The following is a 22,410-nucleotide window of genomic DNA, read 5'->3' as shown; positions in this document are numbered from 1 at the left end:
TTATGGTTAATGTTGACTTTCTGTAGGTCACGAGTAAGCATTCGGATTGCTAGACAAATATGTAAGAAATGTGCAAACAAGGACAGTGGCATTGGGCATCATGCCCGTAATTCAAATATTCAAACCTCTCTGCGCCTTGGGTCACTTTTGAAAGGGGAAGAAGACATATCTGCATTTTATTGTGTTGCGCTTTGAGACAGTGCGCAGGGAGGCCCCCACTCCTCCCAACCCCTCTCACTTTGACACTGGCAGATAAATGCAGAAGCAGGTGCAGGGCCCGGTAATATTAATACATGAAATCAATATCGGCATGTTTTAATCTGGATGTTGAAAGGGGCTGTGAACATTTTACAGGCAATGGGACGCTGGGTTTCTATGAGGCAACTTCAGGCAAGTAGGGGGGTGGGAGGTGAGGGGTCCCAACACATTGTTTTTACCGCCAGAGCATTTTCATGATCATAACATTTGTAGATTTACTTTCATGGGATAACACATCTGATCAAGCAGCAGCTCTTTGCTGCTGGGTGGGTAAACGCGGCTATTTCAAGGTTCACGTTTCCCATGTACCCCCTTGTGTTGCATCAATCTGTTTTTCTGTGTTTGCCCTACTCACTCAGCAAGTGATGCAAGCAGTGGCGTGTCCAGCGAGTGGCGTGGGGTAGCACGTGCTACCCCTGAAATCTGATTGGCCGCCCCATTATCCTAAACTATGACCATGAACTGTGTGCGCCCGTATTCCATGCCACCCCTGCATAATTCAGCGCCCTACTTGGGCCACTCCAGTCCAATGCGTCTGGACACGCCAGTGGATGCAGGGAGCTTGGAAGTGTTACGATGTGGTAGGTGTATTACCCATTTGATAAGAAGGTCATGACTTGTAACTTACATGTTTACCCTATATTTTACTCTTGCTCATAAACCTGATATAACAAACAAATGGAATTCGTGGGAATGTCCAACCAATTCACACCACAAAAAAATGTTCTTATCAATGAACGTGCAATAGATGAATGGGCTGCCTTATTTAGTTCAGAGCTGGTTAAAGGATGTATAGTATACACCATTGTATGGTGTATTCCCTATTAACGTCTTTGTTTTGTCTGAAATTGTCTGCAATCCACAAAAGGCCCTTTTCCTTACTTGCGTCAGAAAACATGAATTCCAACTTCTCTCCGCCGCAGTGCAGGTGAAACAAGGCCTGCTCATTTTATTAATTAATACAAATCAAAAAGCAAGGTCTTTCGCACCGGTTCCAGATGGCAACTCATCACAGCGCATGTACGTTCCGTGTTTGTGTTTGACTGTAATGGGCACACTTCAAAATTCATAAATTTTGAAAAGTTAGCAAAGTGAATCATTGCAATGTTTTGGTGAGTGCACCTGTGACATTCAAGGCCTATGTGTAAACCAAAATTTTAAAAACATCGAAGTACACCATTTTGGGATATTTCTCTCAAAGGCAGTACAAGGTGAAGATTTTTTTAAAAATGTTATGTTGATTTATACTGTGCACTGCTACCACCTGCAGACAGTCTCCAGACGCTCACGTGGCTCTGCAAAAAATAGTACGGGATCGGTTAGTGAGGGAAGTGTGATAGGATAGGTCCAGAACCAGGAGAAACTGGCATTTGTGTGTGTTGGCTTGCAGACGGTTGGTTGCGTGAACTGGTTTATCTTATCCATAAGGGTAAGGTCCAATGCCTGGGTTGTTTCTATGTGCCCGTTTGTTATGTGGGAGTGCGTCTGTGTGTTTTATGTTTAAGTTGGATGGTATGGCAGGTTGCGCGCACTGCGTTGTTGTATCTGTACGGGGATGGTCCAATGCCTGGGTTGTTTCTATGTGACTGTTTGTTATGTGGGAGTTTGTCTGTGTGTTTTATGTTTAGATTGGATTGTGTTTCAGGTTGTGCGCACTCGCTTGTTGTATCCGTGTGGGTAAGGTCCAGTGTCCACGTTTGTGTTTGTAAGCTTGTGTTACTTGTGTGTTAGTGTATAGGTTGGGTAGCCCAGTGGGTGTGTGAATTATTTGGTGGTGTGTTGGAGGAAGCAGGAGCGGGGTGGTTAGTACCTTGCCTGCTCTCAAAATTCTTCTATGTGGTTGATCTACACAATTCTATATAGTGATACACATGGTTAATTTCACAGTCCTTCAAAGTGTGATGCGTGGCTAATCTGTAGGGGGGTGGAGTAAATGTTTCACAGTCATGAGCATGAGCGGGTATATCAATGGAGCCAAAACATCCACGATTGGATCAGGGGACTTCTCGGATTGCCCCCCCCAGAAAATGTTTTAAATAATTAATTAAAAGAACAAGTTACTTTCTTACCTGGTAACGTTCTTTCGATGGGATGGTCCGACGACGTATTCCATATCTATGACATGTAATCACCACAGCTGTGCTGCTTCGGAAACTTTTTTCGGCGTCTGCGTCCTGCGTCGATGAGCCGTCTTCGAGGACCTCCTCCGACGTCCAACGTCATCCGATGTGATAAGTAGGACGCACGACGCCCGTAGCCTCAGTTGTAGTTTTTTCCCCCAGAACGTGGGACATTAGTCAACTGCCAGTCAGACACAAAGCCTTGCGGAACGTAAGCTGCAATCGCAAAAGAAATTCTGCAGCGGGGAAGGCAGGGCGGGAGCGATATGGAATACGTCGTCGGACCATCCCATCGAAAGAACGTTACCAGGTAAGAAAGTAACTTGTTCTTCGAGGGGATTGGGTCCTCCGACGTATTCCATATCTATGACAGACTCCCAAAGCAGTACCAGAGTAAGGAGGAGGGAAAGAATTTAGAATCAAAATGTAGAATAGTCAATCAAATAGCAGAGCAAAGGACCGCCTTGCCAAAGGCCAGATCCTGTGCTCGGATGGAATCAAGGGAATAGTGACGTACAAATGTATGTACTGAAGCCCAGGTGGCTGCATCACAGATGTTGCGAATAGGAACACCCCTCTGCAGGGCAGTAGATGCAGCCATACCCCTGGTAGAATGGGCCCGCAAGCCAGCCGGTGGGTCCTTACCCGCCAAGCGGTAGCACTCCGAGATGGCCAAAATAATCCAGCGAGACAAAGTCTGTTTCGTCACAGCTTGCCCTAAACGCTTTCCAGCGTAACCAATAAAGAGTTGATCGTCCACTCTGACCCGGGACATGCGTGAAACATAAAAGCTTAAAGCTCTCCTAGGATCAAGCCTATGGAGCCTCTCCTCTTCCTTACCATGATGCGGAGGAGGATAGAATGCCGGAAGAACAACCTTCTGGGCCAAATGAAATTCCGTCACTACCTTCGGAAGAAAAGAAGGACGAACTCTAAGGACAACCCTGTCCTTGTGAAATACAGTGAAGGGTGGCTTAACTGAAAGTGCCTGCAACTCACTCACTCTGCGAGCGGATGTAACCGCAACTAAAAACACAGTTTTCAGAGTTAACAGCCTCAAAGGGCAAGAATGTAAAGGCTCAAACGGAGCACCCATAAGAAACTTAAGAACAAGGTTTAAATCCCAACCGGGCACCAGGAAAGGTGACGGAGGGAACAAATTAGTGAGCCCTTTCAGAAACTGTGAAATTAAAGGGATTTTAAAGTAAGGACACTCTTCAGACGAGCGCTTAAAGATGGACAGCGCCGCCAGGTAACCTTTAATGGTACCCACTTGCAAGCCCCTGTGGGCCAAAGAAAGTAAAAAGGACAGAACCATGGGGATGTCACATGCAAAAGGATCCACATTCTGAACTCGGCACCAGTCGCAGAACTTACGCCAACGGCAACGGTACCGAGACTTTGTTGCTGGCCTTCGGGCCGAAAGCAACACCTCCATCACGTCTTCAGGGAGGTCCCAATCCATATACCTCAACCTTTCAGAAGCCAAGCGTGAAGGTTGAGGGATCTGACCTCTGGATGGAGAACCTGACCCCCCTCCCGTGAGAACAGATCGTCTCGGTAGGGAAGACGACGCGGAGGGCAGATGGACAAGTCGAGAAGGTCCGGGTACCACGTCCTCCGAGCCCACGCCGGAGCAATGAGGATCATCCGGGAACCGAACTTCCGTAACCTCCGCAGCACTTGCGGGATGACGGGGACTGGAGGAAACGCATACAGCAGCGGGAACGACCACTCCACCACAAACGCGTCTCCCAAGGCTCCTTTTGGAGGAAATTCCCGCGAGCAAAACCTTTCGCACTTCCGGTTGACACTGGAGGCAAAGAGATCCACTTGAGGGGTCCCCCAAAGGGCGAAGATCTCCAGGAGAATCTCCTGAGCCAACTCCCACTCGTGAGAGATCGTGCTCTGCCTGCTCAGAGCGTCCGCCGTCACGTTTTCGTCTCCGGCCAGATGAACTGCCGAGATCGAAACTTCCTGCTGGATGGCCCAGAACTCGAGCTGCATCGCCTTCCTGCACAGAGGAAGTGACCCTGCCCCCCCTTTTTGTTGAGGTAGTGCATGGCCACCGTGTTGTCCGTCAGGATCAGGACACTCTTTCCTCGCACAGTCGGCAGAAAAGCCTTCAGGGCTAGCCTGACGGCCCGCAGCTCCAACAGATTGATATGGAGTCTGGACTCCGACGGAGACCAACGACCGCTGACTGTCAGCCCGTTGGCATGAGCTCCCCAACCCGTGAGGGATGCATCCGTCACGATCGTCACCTCCGGCCAGGGAAGCCAAAAAGGAGCCCCCTTCATCAAGTTGCCTTCGGCGGCCCACCACAGAAGGTCCCGGGCGACCGAGGGCGGCACCTGAACCGGGTCCGACATCCTGCCGGAGGACTGCGACCATTGCGTCTTGAGCGCCCACTGCAAAGATCTCATCCGCAGGCGAGCCTCTGGCACCAGAAGAATGCAGGATGCCATGAGGCCGAGCAGCCTCAAGAACTCGAACGCTGGGAGCGTCTGGGCATGCTGAAACTTGTGCACCATCTGCTGAATGTGAAGAGCCCTCACCTGGGGAGGAAAACACTGCCCCAGGGAAGTGTCGAGCACTGCTCCGATGTACAGGAGCCGCTGTGTTGGCGTCAAATGGGACTTCTTTAAATTGAGGGAGAAGCCCAGCCTGTGAAGGGAGTGGCAGGTGACGGACAGATGATCCAGGAATTGCTCGGGAGAGCTCCCCCTGATCAACCAATCGTCCAGGTAGGGGTAGACGTTAATCCCCCCTTGCCGGAGATGCGCTGCCACCACCACCATGAGCTTGGTGAAAACCCTCGGGGCGGAGGTCAATCCGAACGGCAGGACCCGAAACTGAAAGTGCGAGTCACCAACCGCGAACCTCAGGTACTTCTTCTGCTTGGGATGGATCGGCACATGGAAGTAAGCATCCTTGAGGTCGAGTGACACCAACCAGTCCTGAAGCTGAAGGGCCTGGAGGACTTGAGAGAGAGTAACCATCTTGAACTTGTCCTTCCTGAGGAGTTTGTTCAAATCGCGCAAGTCCATGATGGGTCTCAATCCCCCGTCTTTCTTCGAAACCAAAAAATAAGGGGAATACCATCCCATGTTCCTCTCCGCTACAGGCACCAGTTCTATGGCGCCTTTCTCCAGCAGGGCTTGAATTTCCTGCGCAAGGAGCGGAGCCGGACTCTGCAAAGAGAGGTTCCCCGGTGGATTGTCGCGAGGCCTGTGCCGAAAAGGAAGACAGTAGCCGTGGGTTATGATCTCCAGAACCCACACATCTGAAGTAATGGCTTGCCACTCTACAAGATGCTGCGCCAGCCTTCCCCCAACCGGCGAACCATGGGACATGGCCTCATGACTGAGTGGGAGCGGCCGCGGCGTTACCTGAGGGCAAAGAGGCAACTGCCCGAGCGGCCTTGGCACCACGGGTACCCTGTCGTCCACCTCTGGTACCCCTGCGTTGGCCTCTTTGACTGCCAGCTCCTCTCGCTTTACTGAAGGACGAGTAATAGCGAAAGGAACCACCCCTCCACTGCTGTCCCCTAGGATGAAAAGGCGGAGGTTGGCGAACTGCAGCGCCCAACGACTTCGCTGCAGCTTTCGAGGTCTGCAACCTCTCAAGGCTCTCATCAGCCTTGCTGCCAAAAAGGTGTTCACCGTCAAAGGGCATGTTGAGGAGCCGAGACTGCACATCAGGAGCAAACCCCGACTTCCGCAACCACGCAAACCTGCGTATCACGGTGCTCGCCGCCATGGACCTACTGACGCATTCAGCTAAGTCCAAACCCGACTGAACGGACTCACACATGGCATCCTTACCATCCTGGACCATAGCAAGGAAACCATCCCGTTCGTCCCCTTCGGGAATATGTTCAGCCGCTAACGCAACACAGTTCCACAGAGTGTGTGTGAAACGAGACAAGGCACAAATGGAGTTGGCCGCCTGAAGCGCCATACCACCAGAAGAAAACACTTTCTTCGCCCAGCCATCAAAACGTTTGTCGTCCCTATCAGGAGGGATGGTAGGGTACGACGCCTGCTTTGCCGGGGCCGTGGCCGCCTGCACCACCCAACTCTCCGGATTAGGGTGCCTGGTCAAGTAGCAGGGGTCGCTACTGGCTGGACGGTATTTTCGCGACAAGGATCTGCCCACCGCCGGGAGACTCACCGGAGCAGTCCAAGCCGCTGCCACCCTACTCTGTAAAGCCATATGAAACGGCAGTACCGGATCAGTTGGGGGACCAACATCAAGGATGTCCGTCAGATCATCCTGCACAAACTCCCCTGGGGGAGCAGACCATCCCAAGTACTCAGAAACCCTAGCCATAAGGCGCCGGTACGAGGAATCGGCATGAGCCAGGCTCAGGCCTACAAAACTCCACCTCCGGAGAGGTGTCCAGTCCACTGGCATCATGCAGTGACTGTCTCAAATCGTCAAACTGACTATGGCCCGAAACAATTTCATCTGGAACCTGACTAGGAACCAGGCCATCAGAATCTTCATCCGCCTCTGAAATATAGTCCAGGTGGCGAAAAGAAGGCACCCGAGAGTGCTTGCTCTTAACCAGAGCCTTCCCAGGGGGTTCTCCCGAGCCACGGGGCACCTCCGACACGAAAGGCGTCGATGGCGTCGAGCGAATCGGCGCCGGCGTCGAGAGAACCGGCATCGGTGCCGAGAGGATCGGCGTCGAGGAAATCGGCGTTGAGGTCAGATGCAGCGCCTCCAGCAACGGCGGCGTCGACACAGCCCTCGAAGCCGGAGCCCCGAGCGTGTCCCTCGACCTGAGCGTCGATGGCTTCGACGACTTCCTCGGAGCCGGAGCCTCGAGAAAGCCTGTCGACGCCCTCGACGCCTCAGACGTCGATGTCTTCCTCGAAGACCTCACAGGTGCACGCGGTCTCGAACGCGTCGAGGACCGGGACCTGGAACGGGTACGTCGAGAACAAGTCTCCTTGTCCGAACGGGACCTCTCCCGTGACTCGTGCCGACCACTCTTGCGAGCGGTGTCTCTCGATCTCTCACGACCGACCCCACTCGGGGGCGCGGACGGCATAGTACCCTGCGACTCAAGAATCGCCAGCATTTTCTTCCCAAAGGAAGCCCATTCCTCCGGCGACGCACGGCTGGTGGGGTAAGCGACGTGCCGGGCAGAGTCCTCCGAAGAGGACCTGGAAGACGACCGGTGTCGGCGCTTCCGAGAATGCCTCGAAGAGGCTGAGGAGTGGCGAGACCGACTCCTAGAAGGAGACCCACGAGACTTCCGACGATGACGCGGAGAGTCACCCCTCGAATCATCCGTCGAAAGCCCCGCAGACTTCGACTTCCTGGGCTTGGACACCCGACCTACCGACAACTTCTTCTTACGTTCGCGTAAGGCTTTGGACGTGAGCGACTGGCAGTCGATACAGTCATCCGTGTCGTGGGCCTCCCCGAGGCACCAGAGGCAGGCGTCGTGCGAGTCCGTCACCGACATCTTGGACCCACACTCCCCGCACTTCTTGAAACCCGGACGCGGGGTCGAAGACGAAGTAGAAGACATCTCCACACGAAGGATTTTCACAAAACGAACAGGTTCGAAGAACCGAGAAGAACAGAACTCTAAAGAGTCGAGGCTTGAACCGAGAATCACAAAGCAACACGTTCGCGGAAAAAACGGAACTGAGGCTACGGGCGTCGTGCGTCCTACTTATCACATCGGATGACGTCGGACGTCAGAGGAGGTCCTCGACGACGGCGCATCGACGTCAGACGCAGACGGCGAAAAAAGTTTCCGAAGCAGCACAGCTGTGGTGATTACATGTCATAGATATGGAATACGTCGGAGGACCCAATCCCCTCGAATCATGCATTTTCAGTACAATTTACCTGAAAATAGGGTAAAAAAACACAACTTACATTCAAGTTACACCTAAAAATCCAACACTTGCAAAGTCACTAACAGCACATATGACCATTTTCCTACACATTTTCAGGATGGTGGTGCCCACAATATATATATCCCATCAATTCCGGTTTAAGAAGAACACAACCATGATAGCTTTGCCCAATAGTGCCAGTACTGTCATACGCTGTAAAACCACACTTGCGTTCGCTTTGCCCAATAATGACAATACTGTAAGAACGCACCAAAACCAGTATTGCCAGGCTGGAAGTACTAGCCACTATAAAAATATGCTTGTCGTTGCCTTATAATATCCATAGTGTAACTGTAAGAACACACCCTTGATGGTGTGGTCCAATACTGCAGTATTGCCAGTCACTGTAAGAATGCACTTTGCTTGGCCCAATTATGCCAGCAAGAACTTTAAGAACACACTCATGATGACTGTTTGGACCAATAATGCTAATGTAATGTATTTGTCTTTGCCCAAAAATGACAGTACCTTAACAATGAACACACTCATAATGGCCTGGCAGTACTGGAACATACGTGTACTGGCTCTGCCTAATAATGCCAGTATTGTAAAAACACAATTGTGTGATGGCAGCTTCCAGGAACGCCGTAGTGGTCTACAAAATACGTTTCTATGATGCAAGGCAGGTTGTTGTAAGATACCTGATATTTTGATTTTCAAGCAATACCTGAAAAATGTGCGAGTACCACAATTCTTGGCAATGTTCAGAGTTTCAAGGGCATTCAATAGCAACACCTGCCAATAGTGTGGGTACCTGGTCACTGGATGGCAGTACCAGGCAACGATGTATCTGCCAATGGCCTAAGACCAGGACATTTGATGGTAATGCCTGCCATTGTTGTGTGCACCTGGGCTTTTCATGGCAAGACAGCGCAATGACGGGCATATTTGATTGTTTGATAGCAACAGATGCCAATAGTATGGGTGGTATCTGGGAATATGATGTCAATGCCTGAAAAAATGCCCATACAAAACCTGCATAGAGCCAACACTATTGGCTATGTGAATTCTTGTTTAGATTTGCATCTGATTGTTATCATAATAGCTTGTATTGTATTGTAGTCATTATATAGTGCCATTCCCCCATTTGTATGGCCTCAATGTGCTTTGCGGTTGGAACGGCCTCAGGCCCGAAGTCCAAGTATGAGAAGTTCTAAGAGTTTGGTTTAAGATGCTTGTGCGCATTCTGCCAGTATTAGGACTTCAGAGGGCTGGTTAGGCTCCAGTAAGCATGGCTACCTCCAATACAGGTACCAAGTCCGCCCTGGTTCAATGGGGACTTATCGGGCTATTCCGACCTTTGCAGGACCGGTAAATCCCCATTGAAAATACTATTCCCCATTCCCATTTGAGCCACCGTAGGGCTCAATGGGAATCGGGAAGTAGCTAATAACGGTACCGCAATTTGCCGTACCGTTATTAGCTCCAAAGTCCCTTAACATCTCCCGCTAAGGGACCTCGGAATAGGGCGCAAAGGGATTACCGGCACCGATGTCCTTAACTGTGCCCGGTATCCCTTTGCGACCACCTAGTAATGAGGCCCTTTGGGTGTCAAGAATTGACATGGTCTAAGAAGGGCCATTATAAATGGAGAGGGAGTCAAGGGAAAGGTGAATGGTGAATGGGAAAATGCAACTAGGAGGGGGTGGTCGGTGAAGGACCCTTAAACCAATTCATGAGTCAAATTCTAGGGGTAGATGCAAATGCAGGGGGAGGGGGATTTTGATGAACTGCCCCTGTCCTTCTGCTCTTCACACACAATGGAAAGAGAGTCCAGTTTTAGAAACACAACAATAAATACTAACACACTTGTAGGGTTGGGCAAGGTCAGGTCTACAGTTTAATAAATTAAGTGAGGAAATGTACGAGAGAGTTTTAATGTTACATACTCATCAGCCTTGCAGGGTACCCGATACCAAAAGCAGGTGAGAGAACAGGGCACAGTATCACGTCCAGATTCAGTTCTGCCCATTTTTCAATAAATTCTAAGCGGTACTCCTAGAAAAACAGTAAGAAAAACAAGGCATCCATCATATGAACTGCATGCATTTTGATAGGCAAAAGAAAGCTGGACAAATATGGAGGCGAATGATGGTTCACTCTAAAGCGGGTCTAAAATTCAGGGTCACCAACTTCAATGAGAATGGCAAGCCAATATATATATTAAAATGACGTTGAGCCATAGTGCACTTAAGATGCTGTCACAGGATGGACTGGGATCGAGCAAGAAAGTATGTGCAGTGCAACACCTTTATTTAGTAAAATGATTAGAAGAGGTTGACCACATCGCCCCCATCCTACGATTATTACACTGGCTAGCCATCCAAGCCAGGACACTCTTCAAAACTGCCTGGATCAGATGTAAGGAAACTACTGCCAGAACACCAGCCTAGCTAGCCACAAAACATGTGGGTTCAGGTGGGACACCAGCCTAGCTAGCCACAACACGTGCTCTTCTACGAGCCAGACCGTTGTGATACTTGAGGCTTGACTGGCACCCAAAGAGAGTAATGGAAACCAGACTTCTATTGCTTTGTGCCAGCCCACCCGCATTCCTCTTTCCAACATCTGGTCTTGTCTGGGATCAGCATGGCCTGCCAGAATGCCCGAGTCCTGTCTGCCTATGGGATTGTTCTCTTCCTTCTCCTCAGTCCCACCTTCAACACTGGATGTTCCGGGCCTTCAACTCTTATGTATCATATGGTCTTCTTGATGAGGCCCCCACCTTACGCTCTTTCGATATCACCAATGGTCCTGCACTGTATTCACCACCTGATGTTAAGACCTCTAAATCACCTACTCCTCGTAGCTTTAATCTCACCCAGAATACTGCCTCCTCCCCTTGATATCTCTTCTGCCTCCTCTGAGCCAATGTCACCAGCTGATATTAACTTCTCTGTATCACCGACAGCTCCTGATGTTACAGCCTTTTCTTTTACTTTTTCACTTGCCCCTTTTGCCGCTTTTACCACCCCCACCTCTTGTCATCACCTCCTCTGCTGTTACCACCTCCTGGTGCACCCTTGATGTTAACTCCATTCTCTTAGCTCTCACCACCTCCTGCTGTCCTCTGCTGCCACCTCACCAACGCCTCTCCACCCTCCACTTTCTACAACTCTGTACAATCTCGAGCCACTCCCAAACCTGAGCTTGCTGCTACTCCAACCTACACAGGCTGCTTGGGATCCATGGGTTTTAAGGGGCTCTCCCTGGGTTGGTCATTGATTCGGCGGCTGCACCGGTGTTTGGTAAATCAGCCAGGGTTGTTATTGGTTGTTGCTCCCTGGTGTGCCTGATCTCACCTTTGGCCTTGGGGCCTCGGCAATACCTTAATTTGGCCCATCTGCCCTCTTTGATTTTTGTTTTTGTCCTGCTGCTGAGCCCCTCTCCTGGACTGCCTGTGCAGTGTCCGGATTGATCTCCTATTCCTTGAGTGTATGATTTACAGGCTGGAAACTCTTAGTAAGTTACAGCTTCCTGAATGCATACACATTATTGGTCTGTAGTGGATTTGCAACATTGTCTCCTTGGCGTGGAAAGGACATGCTAGTAGTCAACAAATTGATGACTTCCTCTCGCTTTCAATTTATGTCGTGTGGGTAGCCCTGGAGCAACTGGTCAGGGCATGTTGGATACCACTGATTGAATCGACACGGTTGTTGAGTCAATGCTAACAGGACTGTTCTACACTGGCATGTTTGTGAGCAGGGAAGGTTCACGACTGCCAGGGCTGTCCTTCTCAATAGCACCTGATTGTCCCTTTTCCTGTGACGGGGACCAAAGTGATCATCTCCATACAACCAATGGTCCCAGCATCCTCTGGCTCAAAGTGGCAAATGGCCCCTAAGTCAACCCTTGTCAGTCTCCAGACCCGGTTACCAGACATTTGGTCGAAAAAAATTGGTCGACCAGACAAATGGTCGAACCAATTTGGTCGAAAACCAAATGGTCGAATTTTTGTATTTTTTTATTTTCACCCCTTTTTTTAAATTTTTTGGGGGGTCCCCTCCCAACCCCCTTTTTTTTCTAAAAACCCTTTTTTTTAAAAAACAAAAACCCGAAAAATAAATATATAAATAAAAAAAAATTCGACCATTTGGTTTTTGACCAAATTGCGTCGACTAAATGTCATTCGACCAGTTTTCAGTCAACCAAATGACTGGACACCTCCAGACCCTTGTAGAGGACTTTATCACAGGTGCATTATCGCATTAATTCTGCAGTTCCACACAGTCTGTACTCCAGCATCTTGAATGTTATGATGCATGAGTAGAGAAATGGCACAATCCCATTTCTTGGGTACTGGAGGCAGTAGGTGCTGATTCGTATCAGTGAGGCTGCGAGGCTCCATTGGCATCTTGTAGATCAATGAAGTAGGGGATTCAGTCCAAATGTCTTGATGAGGTGAGTCTACTCAAAAGGGTGGCAATTGGCAAATGACTAAGTTGAACCACGAGTATTGACTGGCCATCCAGATAGCTCGACAAAGCGAAGTGGGGACTTGGGGCACAAGCAGCTCTGAGGTGTATGAAACAGTGTCTCTAACGCAGTTCAGCGTTTGGCCAACAGCCTGGAACGTGTCTCGAAATCAAAACACTGACCAAAACCAGTGCCTCTAAAAGGAATGTCCATCAATTTTACAACACTAAGGGTACCAGTAGTTTCCCTGTAAGGGGCCATCTTCTTTATTTCCCAAGCCAGGAAAGTACCTACAGGATACACTCCTACTCAGGGTTAGGTGATTGTTCTGGTTACTTAACTGCAGTCAGGCTTCAGATTGTTGCAGCTGGTGGTTTCTGTGCTTCAGAGACCTTTAAGGAATGGGTCTGTGGCAGGTTGACTAGGGTGACTGTCATCATGTTCCAATAACTGAGACTAGACACAAAGTATTATTTCAAATGCCTTTACTAAAGAAGTGCTCAAAAGATGAAGTGTCAGGATGTTTATAAAACTCAATAAATAAGATGTCTGACGAATATACTGTATTCATCACTTCTCGAAAAGGGGGAGTCACCCCCCTTTAGTTTAGGGAGGTGAGCCATCTCCGCATGACCCTCCTGAGAGGCTTGGGCAAGTAGGACCTCACCGGGAGTAACTTCCCCCTTTGGGGGACAAGAACTACCAGTATAGGTTGAGAACCCCGACAAAATCTGTACTCTCTGCCTATACGGGGCCCACCAATTTTAGACAGAAAATTTAGAAATGTGTTAAGACCTTTTTACACTGCTGAACCCTCCTCAAAATCAATCACTATTCATCAGAAGCATGTTACGTCTTGTAATTTGTTAAAACCTGTTTGTTTGGTTAACTTCACTGTTGACTTGACATCTAATACTCAAAAACCTGTTTCCTTTAATTTCAGAGATGAAGATAAAAGGGCCAATTTCCTTCTTTGGAAGAGAGTGAATCCAACGCAGAGGCAAATCTCTGACGGGAAGATGTCCTGGAGGGGAGAGCCACACTAGAACACAGAGACAAGGGTAGCTTGGTGAGCGAACAAAACGCTCGCAAGATGCCGCAAGGCTGGTGTCCTGACCAGCAAAGAAGTCCTGGTAAAAAGGGAGAGTCCAACAGTAAAGGGACCACTCATGAGCCGTGGTGGGCTTGTCTCTCCGTTAACTAACACTGAGACCAGAGAGCAGAGAGACCAGAACCCTGAGCTCCGCACTAGACGTGTACTATCTGCCGAGCAGCGGAAGGGAAGCAAACGCTCCAGAGGAGGTAATGCTGTTGAGAGGGGCAACAATTGTCATTAGAGGTTGGTGAAGCCATAAATGTTAATCATATACAAGAGCTAGAGGGATTTGGAGAGCCCAGAGAAATTGAAAGACATTAATGTTCAAAGCTGGGGAAGACACAAGGTTTATGGGAAGCAGGTAAACCCGAGCGGGCAGACTCCCTACTGAAATCAATCGAAAGTAAGCCTATCAGAGCACGAGAGGGGTTTGGAGAGCCCTGAGAAACAGAAGGACAGTCTGAACTGGAGAAAGAGAGAACCTGAAGGGTGCTAGCGCGGTATCTGGCATTTTGGTGATTCTTTCCGATCGATTTGACCACTGTATTACGTATATAACATGACTAACATGTGTTATTCAACAGGGTTATTGTTGAATATGAATATTAACAAAGGATACTTCTTGCTTCGAGCATTATCAAAAATCTGGGGCTTGGGAATTGAAAGAGTAGAACCAGTGAATGTCTGTATTGAACCGCACTCAGATGCTCAGACATCGATATTAGCTGGACTGTTAAACACCAGATCTGCAGTTGCACATGCTACAGAGATCTGTCTTTTAATTGAGTCCCAGAGTTTGGATGTTTTATCTCTGACTGAATGGTGGTTTACAGATACTGCCCCTTCTATTTTTCACTGTTTAATCCCAGAAGGCTATTTAATACAACCTATTAATCGACAGGACAAATTGGGTGGCGGAATAGCAATCATATCGATCCCACCTAAAATTTTACTATCTGAAATCTTTACAATGGGAAAGCGGCTCGGAGATAGGTGTGATGACCTTTTCACTGACCCCAAAGCATTCTGTAAGAATTGTATTGGTCTATAGGCCCCCGGGGCCGGTAGCAGTATTCTTTGAAGGTCTGGATGATTTTCTCATCTCAACAGGTAGCAAATATAAGGAATTGTTGTGCATTGGTGATCTCAACATATGGTTGGAGGATCCCACAAAACCAGACTCAAAGCAGTTACATGAACTTTTAGCTCAACACGAGGTGTCAATTCTGGCTCATTCACCCTCACACATTTTGGGTCACTGTCTTGATGCAGTTCTGGCCAGAGGAAAAGGGATTAGTATGATTAATAGACTCCCCATTCGATGGACAGATCATTACCTTAGGGGTTTTCGTATCAAGACTAGTCAATGTAAAACTACTACACCAGCTTCGGTAGGGGCCAAACAGACCCGAAAGAAAAAGGAATTGATTAGTATTCCAGGAATTGAACTTAGTAAGGCATTGAGCAAGTGTATCCATCTGCAAGGCTGTAATGTCCTTTTTCAAAAAGGGACTCAAATAATGAGCACTATTTGTACAAAATATGCCCTCTAACGCCCCCAACGCGTCAGCTATGTCGTCGTATACCACACACCTTTCTGAGTTAAAAATGGAACATAATTCCATGAAAACAGATGGTACTGTTTGAAATCACCTGAACATGCTGCACTAGCAAGTATAGCACTCAGTACCTACAAAAAGGCTGTATTTAGAGCTAAATCTGATTTTCTGTCAAAACAAATCTCTATTGCAATAAATCGTCTGCAAGAATTGTTTCGAGATAACATTTTGAATATTCAAAAAAAACATTAGGTTTCTTAGGGAAGCAAATAATACAGATATCACATCCTAACTGGATGGTGTCAAAATAAACAACAAAATTACCAGCACAACAGAGATTGGAACAATGGGGACAGGTCAGTTTAGTTTTCAACAAGTGTCAGAGGACGAGATCTGCACTCTCTTGTTACAATTAAAACCTACAAATGACTCTTTTTCCGATCCCTGCTTTAGTTGCTAAGCGACTCTCTTCTGATCTAACTCTGTTCATGACCAAGTTTTTTAATCTATCATTAACTAAGAATGTTCTCCCTGATCTCTTGAAACTTTCAGTTGTTTCTCCGCTACTGAAGAAGGCTAACTTAGACCCTGAGAACTATAATAATTATTGCGCTATTGCTGGTCTTCCCTGTCCGGGAAGGATTCTGGAAAAGGTGGTTACAAATACAAATTAACTACAGAGTTTTGTTGAGGATAATGGCCTACCCCATGCCCTGCAGTCCGTTTTTCGCCCCATGCATGGGACGGAAACAGCATTGCTGGCAGTATGGGATGAGGTTGCAGGCGGGGGATGCAGGCAAACTTTCCTTGCTCGTAATGCTCGACATGTCTGCCGCTTTTGATACGGTGGATCACAATATTTTGCTGGACAATATGAAAAGCCTTGTGAATGTAGATTCTTGTGCTCTGGACTGGTTTACTTCATTCCTTACCGGGCGCAAACAATGCCTTCAGTCGGGGGGTTTATTATCTGAAATCCTTCTTCAGTGTTTTGGTGTGCTGCACTTTCCGTGCTTCTTTTTAATATACATCTTCGTGCCTTAATGGACATTCTGGAGAAATATCATCTTAGATTCCATTCCTACGCTCATGACACTCAGCTTTATATCAGGCTTGATGACGTGGAGGATGCTATTGCCCTAGTTGGCAGGTGTTTGGAAGGGACCTGGATGGAAAGAAACTAGTTGCAACTCAACCCCCAAAAAATGGAAGTGATACCATTCGGTCCCAAGCACCTGCTTGAGGGAAAGAGCTGCCTCCCACCTCCCCAGTTCTTGGGGACTAGTCTCAAATATGCTACCAAGGTCAAAAACGTAGGCTGTATCTGGCAGAACGATTTGGGCTGTAATGACCATGTCACAGCCAAGGTACAAGCAGTTTTCTATAACATCCATCTCCTACGCCAAGCCCTACCTTATGTTCCTGACATTGATAGTGCTGTGGTTTTCATTCATTCGGAAGGAGTACCCTGCTGACTGCCTATCTATCTTGACTGCAGCACCTTTTGTCCTCCCAGCACTGCGAGCAGAGCTCTTGCTGGACATTGGTTGGCTTCCTGGAGGAGGCGGACTTCGTCGCGGTCACGTGACGAATCACGTGACTCACAGCCCGCATTTAGTGCCGGCCCAACCGCCCGAGCGGCGTGTTTTCATTCATTCGGAAGGAGTACCCTGCTGACTGCCTATCTATCTTGACTGCAGCACCTTTTGTCCTTCCAGCACTGCGAGCAGAGCTCTTGCTGGACATTGGTTGGCTTCCTGGAGGAGGCGGACTTCGTCGCGGTCACGTGACGAATCACGTGACTCACAGCCCGCATTTAGTGCCGGCCCAACCGCCCGAGCGGCGTGTTTTCATTCATTCGGAAGGAGTACCCTGCTGACTGCCTATCTATCTTGACTGCAGCACCTTTTGTCCTCCCAGCACTGCGAGCAGAGCTCTTGCTGGACATTGGTTGGCTTCCTGGAGGAGGCGGACTTCGTCGCGGTCACGTGACGAATCACGTGACTCACAGCCCGCATTTAGTGCCGGCCCAACCGCCCGAGCGGCGTGTTTTCATTCATTCGGAAGGAGTACCCTGCTGACTGCCTATCTATCTTGACTGCAGCACCTTTTGTCCTCCCAGCACTGCGAGCAGAGCTCTTGCTGGACATTGGTTGGCTTCCTGGAGGAGGCGGACTTCGTCGCGGTCACGTGACGAATCACGTGACTCACAGCCCGCATTTAGTGCCGGCCCAACCGCCCGAGCGGCGTGTTTTCATTCATTCGGAAGGAGTACCCTGCTGACTGCCTATCTATCTTGACTGCAGCACCTTTTGTCCTCCCAGCACTGCGAGCAGAGCTCTTGCTGGACATTGGTTGGCTTCCTGGAGGAGGCGGACTTCGTCGCGGTCATGTGACGAATCACGTGACTCACAGCCCGCATTTAGTGCCGGCCCAACCGCCCGAGCGGCGTGTTTTCATTCATTCGGAAGGAGTACCCTGCTGACTGCCTATCTATCTTGACTGCAGCACCTTTTGTCCTCCCAGCACTGCGAGCAGAGCTCTTGCTGGACATTGGTTGGCTTCCTGGAGGAGGCGGACTTCGTCGCGGTCACGTGACGAATCACTTGACTCACAGCCCGCATTTAGTGCCGGCCCAACCGCCCGAGCGGCGTGTTTTCATTCATTCGGAAGGAGTACCCTGCTGACTGCCTATCTATCTTGACTGCAGCACCTTTTGTCCTCCCAGCACTGCGAGCAGAGCTCTTGCTGGACATTGGTTGGCTTCCTGGAGGAGGCGGACTTCGTCGCGGTCACGTGACGAATCACGTGACTCACAGCCCGCATTTAGTGCCGGCCCAACCACCCTTGCGGCGTTAAGCCCTGGAGGCAGTAAGGGCTGGAGCCGCTGTTTTGCTGTTCGGCTGTGGCCGTGTTCGTATGCAGTGAGTACTACAGTTCAGAAATACCTTGTTCTGTTCCGTTAGCTACATAAGCCCTCAATTGCCACAAGGGTAAGGGGGGAGAGACGGACTCTGGCAGCTCCTTAAGCTGTCGGGCGTGCCTTACCCTGCGGCTGGATAGCCCTGTGAAGTCCCACTTTGCCGCGGCGAAACGAGTTCTCATATTCTACATACTCGCCTTTTTTGTCTTTTCACTTTCCTCTTCCTTTCCCCCTCCCCAAACTATTCCATCTGTCTGTAGTGAGCGGATTTAAATGATTCGCAACCCTAGCGAACCGTATCGTCTCACAACGGAGATGCCGTGTGACATACGCCAACGGATTATGTCAGAATCCCAAGCGTGCCCAGAGGAACGATCCCTTACAAAGGTGACCAAAGAATTATGCTCAACTCCTAAGCAACCACTACCTAAAAGTAAAACTAATCAAAAGGAAAAGTTGAAAACGGCCAATAAACGCAATGTTGATATACAAAATTATGGATTCGGAGTGAAAAGTAAACCTGCTGCAAATCTGATCCCTGCTGCATCTATGCCACTGGTTTTGCCATCCAATGTAAGTCCGCCGACTGATTCGGTAGTGTGCATGACCAAGGTTGGTTCACAAAGCAGTATTGTTGAAACTGCTGTATGTGTGCCAGCCAATTCCATAATGTGTTTAATTAAAAACACTATGCCTATGTCAGATTCTCACATGCATGCTGAGGGAAATGTCACTTTGCCAGAAATGCCAATCCCACTTTCTGATAGTATGTTACTAGAAAATGTCTCTATAGGTGTCCCAGTTGTTGCAGCCCCCAATATGAATGGCATTGCTAAGGAAATCACAGACACCACAGATACCAACATTATGAGTACCTCGATCAGAGTAATTGAATCTAATTTATCTAAATCTCCTGAGATGTTTAATCTATCGGAAAACAGCATCTCCACATTAGACATCTCTTATATCCCTCCAACCCCACGGAGGCTAAATAACGCCCCTCTGAGTTCGGAAAAAGTACTCAATTCCTCGAAATCTACCACGTTAACATTAGAAGTTATGAACATCGCTCTTATGGCTCTTGCGAAACTCTTTGAAACTGTTGATAGTTCATTAAAAAATGTGACTGAGAATATCAAAGCAATGGAAATAGATCAAAAGAAACGCAACTTAGTTGCCAACTCCAGGCATAATGACATCTATAATAAATTGATCCACATTATTGAGCATCAAAATGAAATAACACAGCGTGTGATTCAAAAACATGAAAATCTAAAAACCAACATGATAGGAATTTGTGCTTCTACCCAAACACTTGAAGATCTTGACTGTGAAATCATAGAAGTAATTCTAGACTCACAAACATATCTTCCTCCCCAAATGCTAAATTATCAACATAAGGCTAACTCAGACATTCCATTTGTTGAAGGTATTATAATAGAAAAAATTGTAACAGCTACCTCCACAAATCGGCATGTGAACTGCCCGCTCTCACAAAGAGAACAAAGGTCAGACTGTGGACAAAAATCCCAACCCACGTATTCAGTTTTCGACATGAAAGTGGCCAATGAAGCCATAATCAAATCAAAAAAGAACTGTAATAAACCCTCAGACCAATTAAAAAAGACAAAAAATGAAAAATCTGCGAAGATATCAGGAAAATCTTCCACTAAACAATTTATAACACTCTTGCTAGAGCTAATTTGAGAGCGACAGCGGCTGCGAGCCTTATAACGAAAAAATATACTGCGTTAGCGAATTTAAGAAAAAAAAATAAACAAGCAGACTCTATTCAATTGACAAAAAAAATTGCAGACCATCCTCCACTAGATGAACTCATCAAATTGGCTGAAAAACAGAAGTCTGCACACGATAAAAACCCTGATGCGATTACGAATTCCATACCAGTCATCGGTGGTGATCAGGAAATAGAGAACAATGAGGTTAACAAAGATTTAGCAGATTCAAGAAAGGCCATAAGACATGAAATCGATTCATATCTTGAGTCCCGATCGTTTGAACCACCAATCTTCCCAATTATAATGAATGGCCCTGCCAAATGCTCTACTGTGACTCATTCTGACACATTGTCAAAGACGAATGCAACAACAAATAGTCCAGGAAAGCGAGTCTCGTTTGCTGAGCTTGGTCCCTTCGGTGTTGAAAACAAGAGCCAAATCCACACTACCAATAATAACATATTACAAACAGATTTGAATGAAATTAAAGATTCGATTGCGCGTCTGTGGCAACTCAATACTAGATCACAGACGGTATCATCCTCAAAACAAGCAAATGAAAGACAATGGACAAGCCTGCAATCTGTTCCAAACATAAAATCTTCCCTAGGCAAAACATCAATGCTATCTAACACCCGATTAGCAAAAGAGGAGAACAGACATTCCGTGACACTTTCGTGTCGACAGGATTTAGGTTTGTCATATAATATGAATCGTCAAAGCATCCTAAGACTTTTTGGTGATGTGAAATCATTACAAGAAATTCAGTCACAAGATCTTGATCAAATTGAATTTCCAATCGTAGATGATAACACCATAGTCCTGATATGTTCCCGGTCACTAGTAATCCATAACATCATTTGGGCCGCGCGACAGGACTTATTTAACTTGGGATTTCTACTCACTCGTAACGAAAACAATCAAAAACAAATTAAATCCTGCCTGAAATCAACACCTAGATCTGAATCTTACATCCCAAGAATTCCTGCTGACCCTACGAAAAACATGTATAATGCCCAAAACTATATGACTAGAGTATAACTAGCTAATAATGAAGAGTTTGCAGAGCTAGCAGTATTGAGCTGGAACACACGGGGGTTTAAGCATCTAATCAATAACAAGGATAGCATATTGGGTGATTATGATCTAATTTTCTTGCAAGAAACATGGCTCTCCATTATACCAACATGGAATAATTATGATGTGTTGCTTAATCCAGCTATAAAAGCAACCAGAGGCAGACCTATGTCAGGATTGCTTACAGCGTCAAACTCTTTAGCAGACATTCAGCTTTGTTCAACACCTTCATCGAATGCATATATACAATGCTCTTACGTCACTATCAGACTGATTAAGATTGCATGCCTTAATATTTATTGGAATCCTATAGGCATAACATCTGCTCAGTTCTTCAAAAACTTAACGTCTGCTTTAGAGAATGCTAGGTTGAAATATGAAACTACTCACGTGATCATTGCTGGTGATCTAAACTTACATCTTGTAAATAAAAAAAAAGTGAAAGATAATGAACGTATATGCATGTGGAACAAATTTATGAAATCTTGGGATTTAATCATGCTAAATGGTACGAGCGTGGCTGACTCGCCTCCTCATGACACTTGGTTTAAAGAAAAACAATCAGCTATCATTGATTACATATTTGTTTCAAGAAGTTTGTTTGCACATTCAAACAACTTTGCAGTCAAAACATCACAATACAGCGATCATCGACCATTAACCTTCAAGATCAACCTACACCTCACTTCAACTGCACCAAGATATTTACTTAAAGGTCAATATGAAATTAATAATTCTTTAAATCGACTGAAATGGTCACATGAATCTCTAATTTCATACTATGACCATCTACAATCTTATAAATCATGTGAGTCATCATCTAAACCAAATAAAATATCTCCGTTTAGCTTAATGCAACTATATGCCTCCCAACAAAGCATTAACACCAAAATAAGTAAAATCTCTGATAACATAGTTCGTACTCGGAAAACAGTATTCAGATCACAAAAAAGAGAAGCCATGAAATTACCAGCTCATGTAAAAATACAAGCCATGAAATCCATCAAAACCAGCTATAAAAATTGGTTAAAAGAATACAAAATTACCAAACATCAGAATGATGGAGAACTCATGCTAACTGAAATTAAAAATAAAAACACGGCACAGCTCTGGCAATTACTAAATTCGGTAACCACCCCGTCCCAACTATCTTCACACATTAATGGTGTTTCAGAATATGACTGGTGCCAACATTTTAAAAATGTGTATGCTGCGCCAACTGCAAATGAAAATGTGTATATGACCTCCACTCCGTTTTCTCTTGAATTTGACGAGGATGATATTTATCATTTTAT

At 47.1% G+C, this 22,410-nt stretch overlaps 1 protein-coding gene and 1 long non-coding RNA gene across 3 annotated transcripts in view; one reads left to right on the top strand and one right to left on the bottom strand.

Annotated features, from left to right (window-relative positions):
- The window catches only part of LOC138548412 (vitamin D3 hydroxylase-associated protein-like), a 571,296-nt gene that overhangs the window by 34,271 nt on the left and 514,615 nt on the right, over positions 1-22,410 (bottom strand). The window contains exon 13 of the mRNA XM_069642275.1: positions 10,192-10,300. Within this exon, the coding sequence (XP_069498376.1) occupies positions 10,192-10,300 (109 nt within the window). The remainder of the gene's footprint in view (positions 1-10,191; positions 10,301-22,410) is intronic.
- The window catches only part of LOC138548429 (uncharacterized), a 78,749-nt gene continuing 70,012 nt past the window's right edge, over positions 13,674-22,410 (top strand). For both annotated transcript variants that reach the window (XR_011292242.1, XR_011292236.1), the window contains exon 1: positions 13,674-14,023. This is a non-coding gene — a long non-coding RNA (uncharacterized lncRNA). The remainder of the gene's footprint in view (positions 14,024-22,410) is intronic.

Source organism: Ambystoma mexicanum, chromosome 1q (assembly GCF_040938575.1).
Source record: "Ambystoma mexicanum isolate Mex_15411 chromosome 1q, UKY_AmexF1_1, whole genome shotgun sequence".
NCBI classification, from domain to species: domain Eukaryota; kingdom Metazoa; phylum Chordata; class Amphibia; order Caudata; family Ambystomatidae; genus Ambystoma; species Ambystoma mexicanum.
The sequence above is the reverse complement of the archived record's forward strand: the minus strand, read 5'-3'. Positions and strand labels throughout refer to the sequence as shown.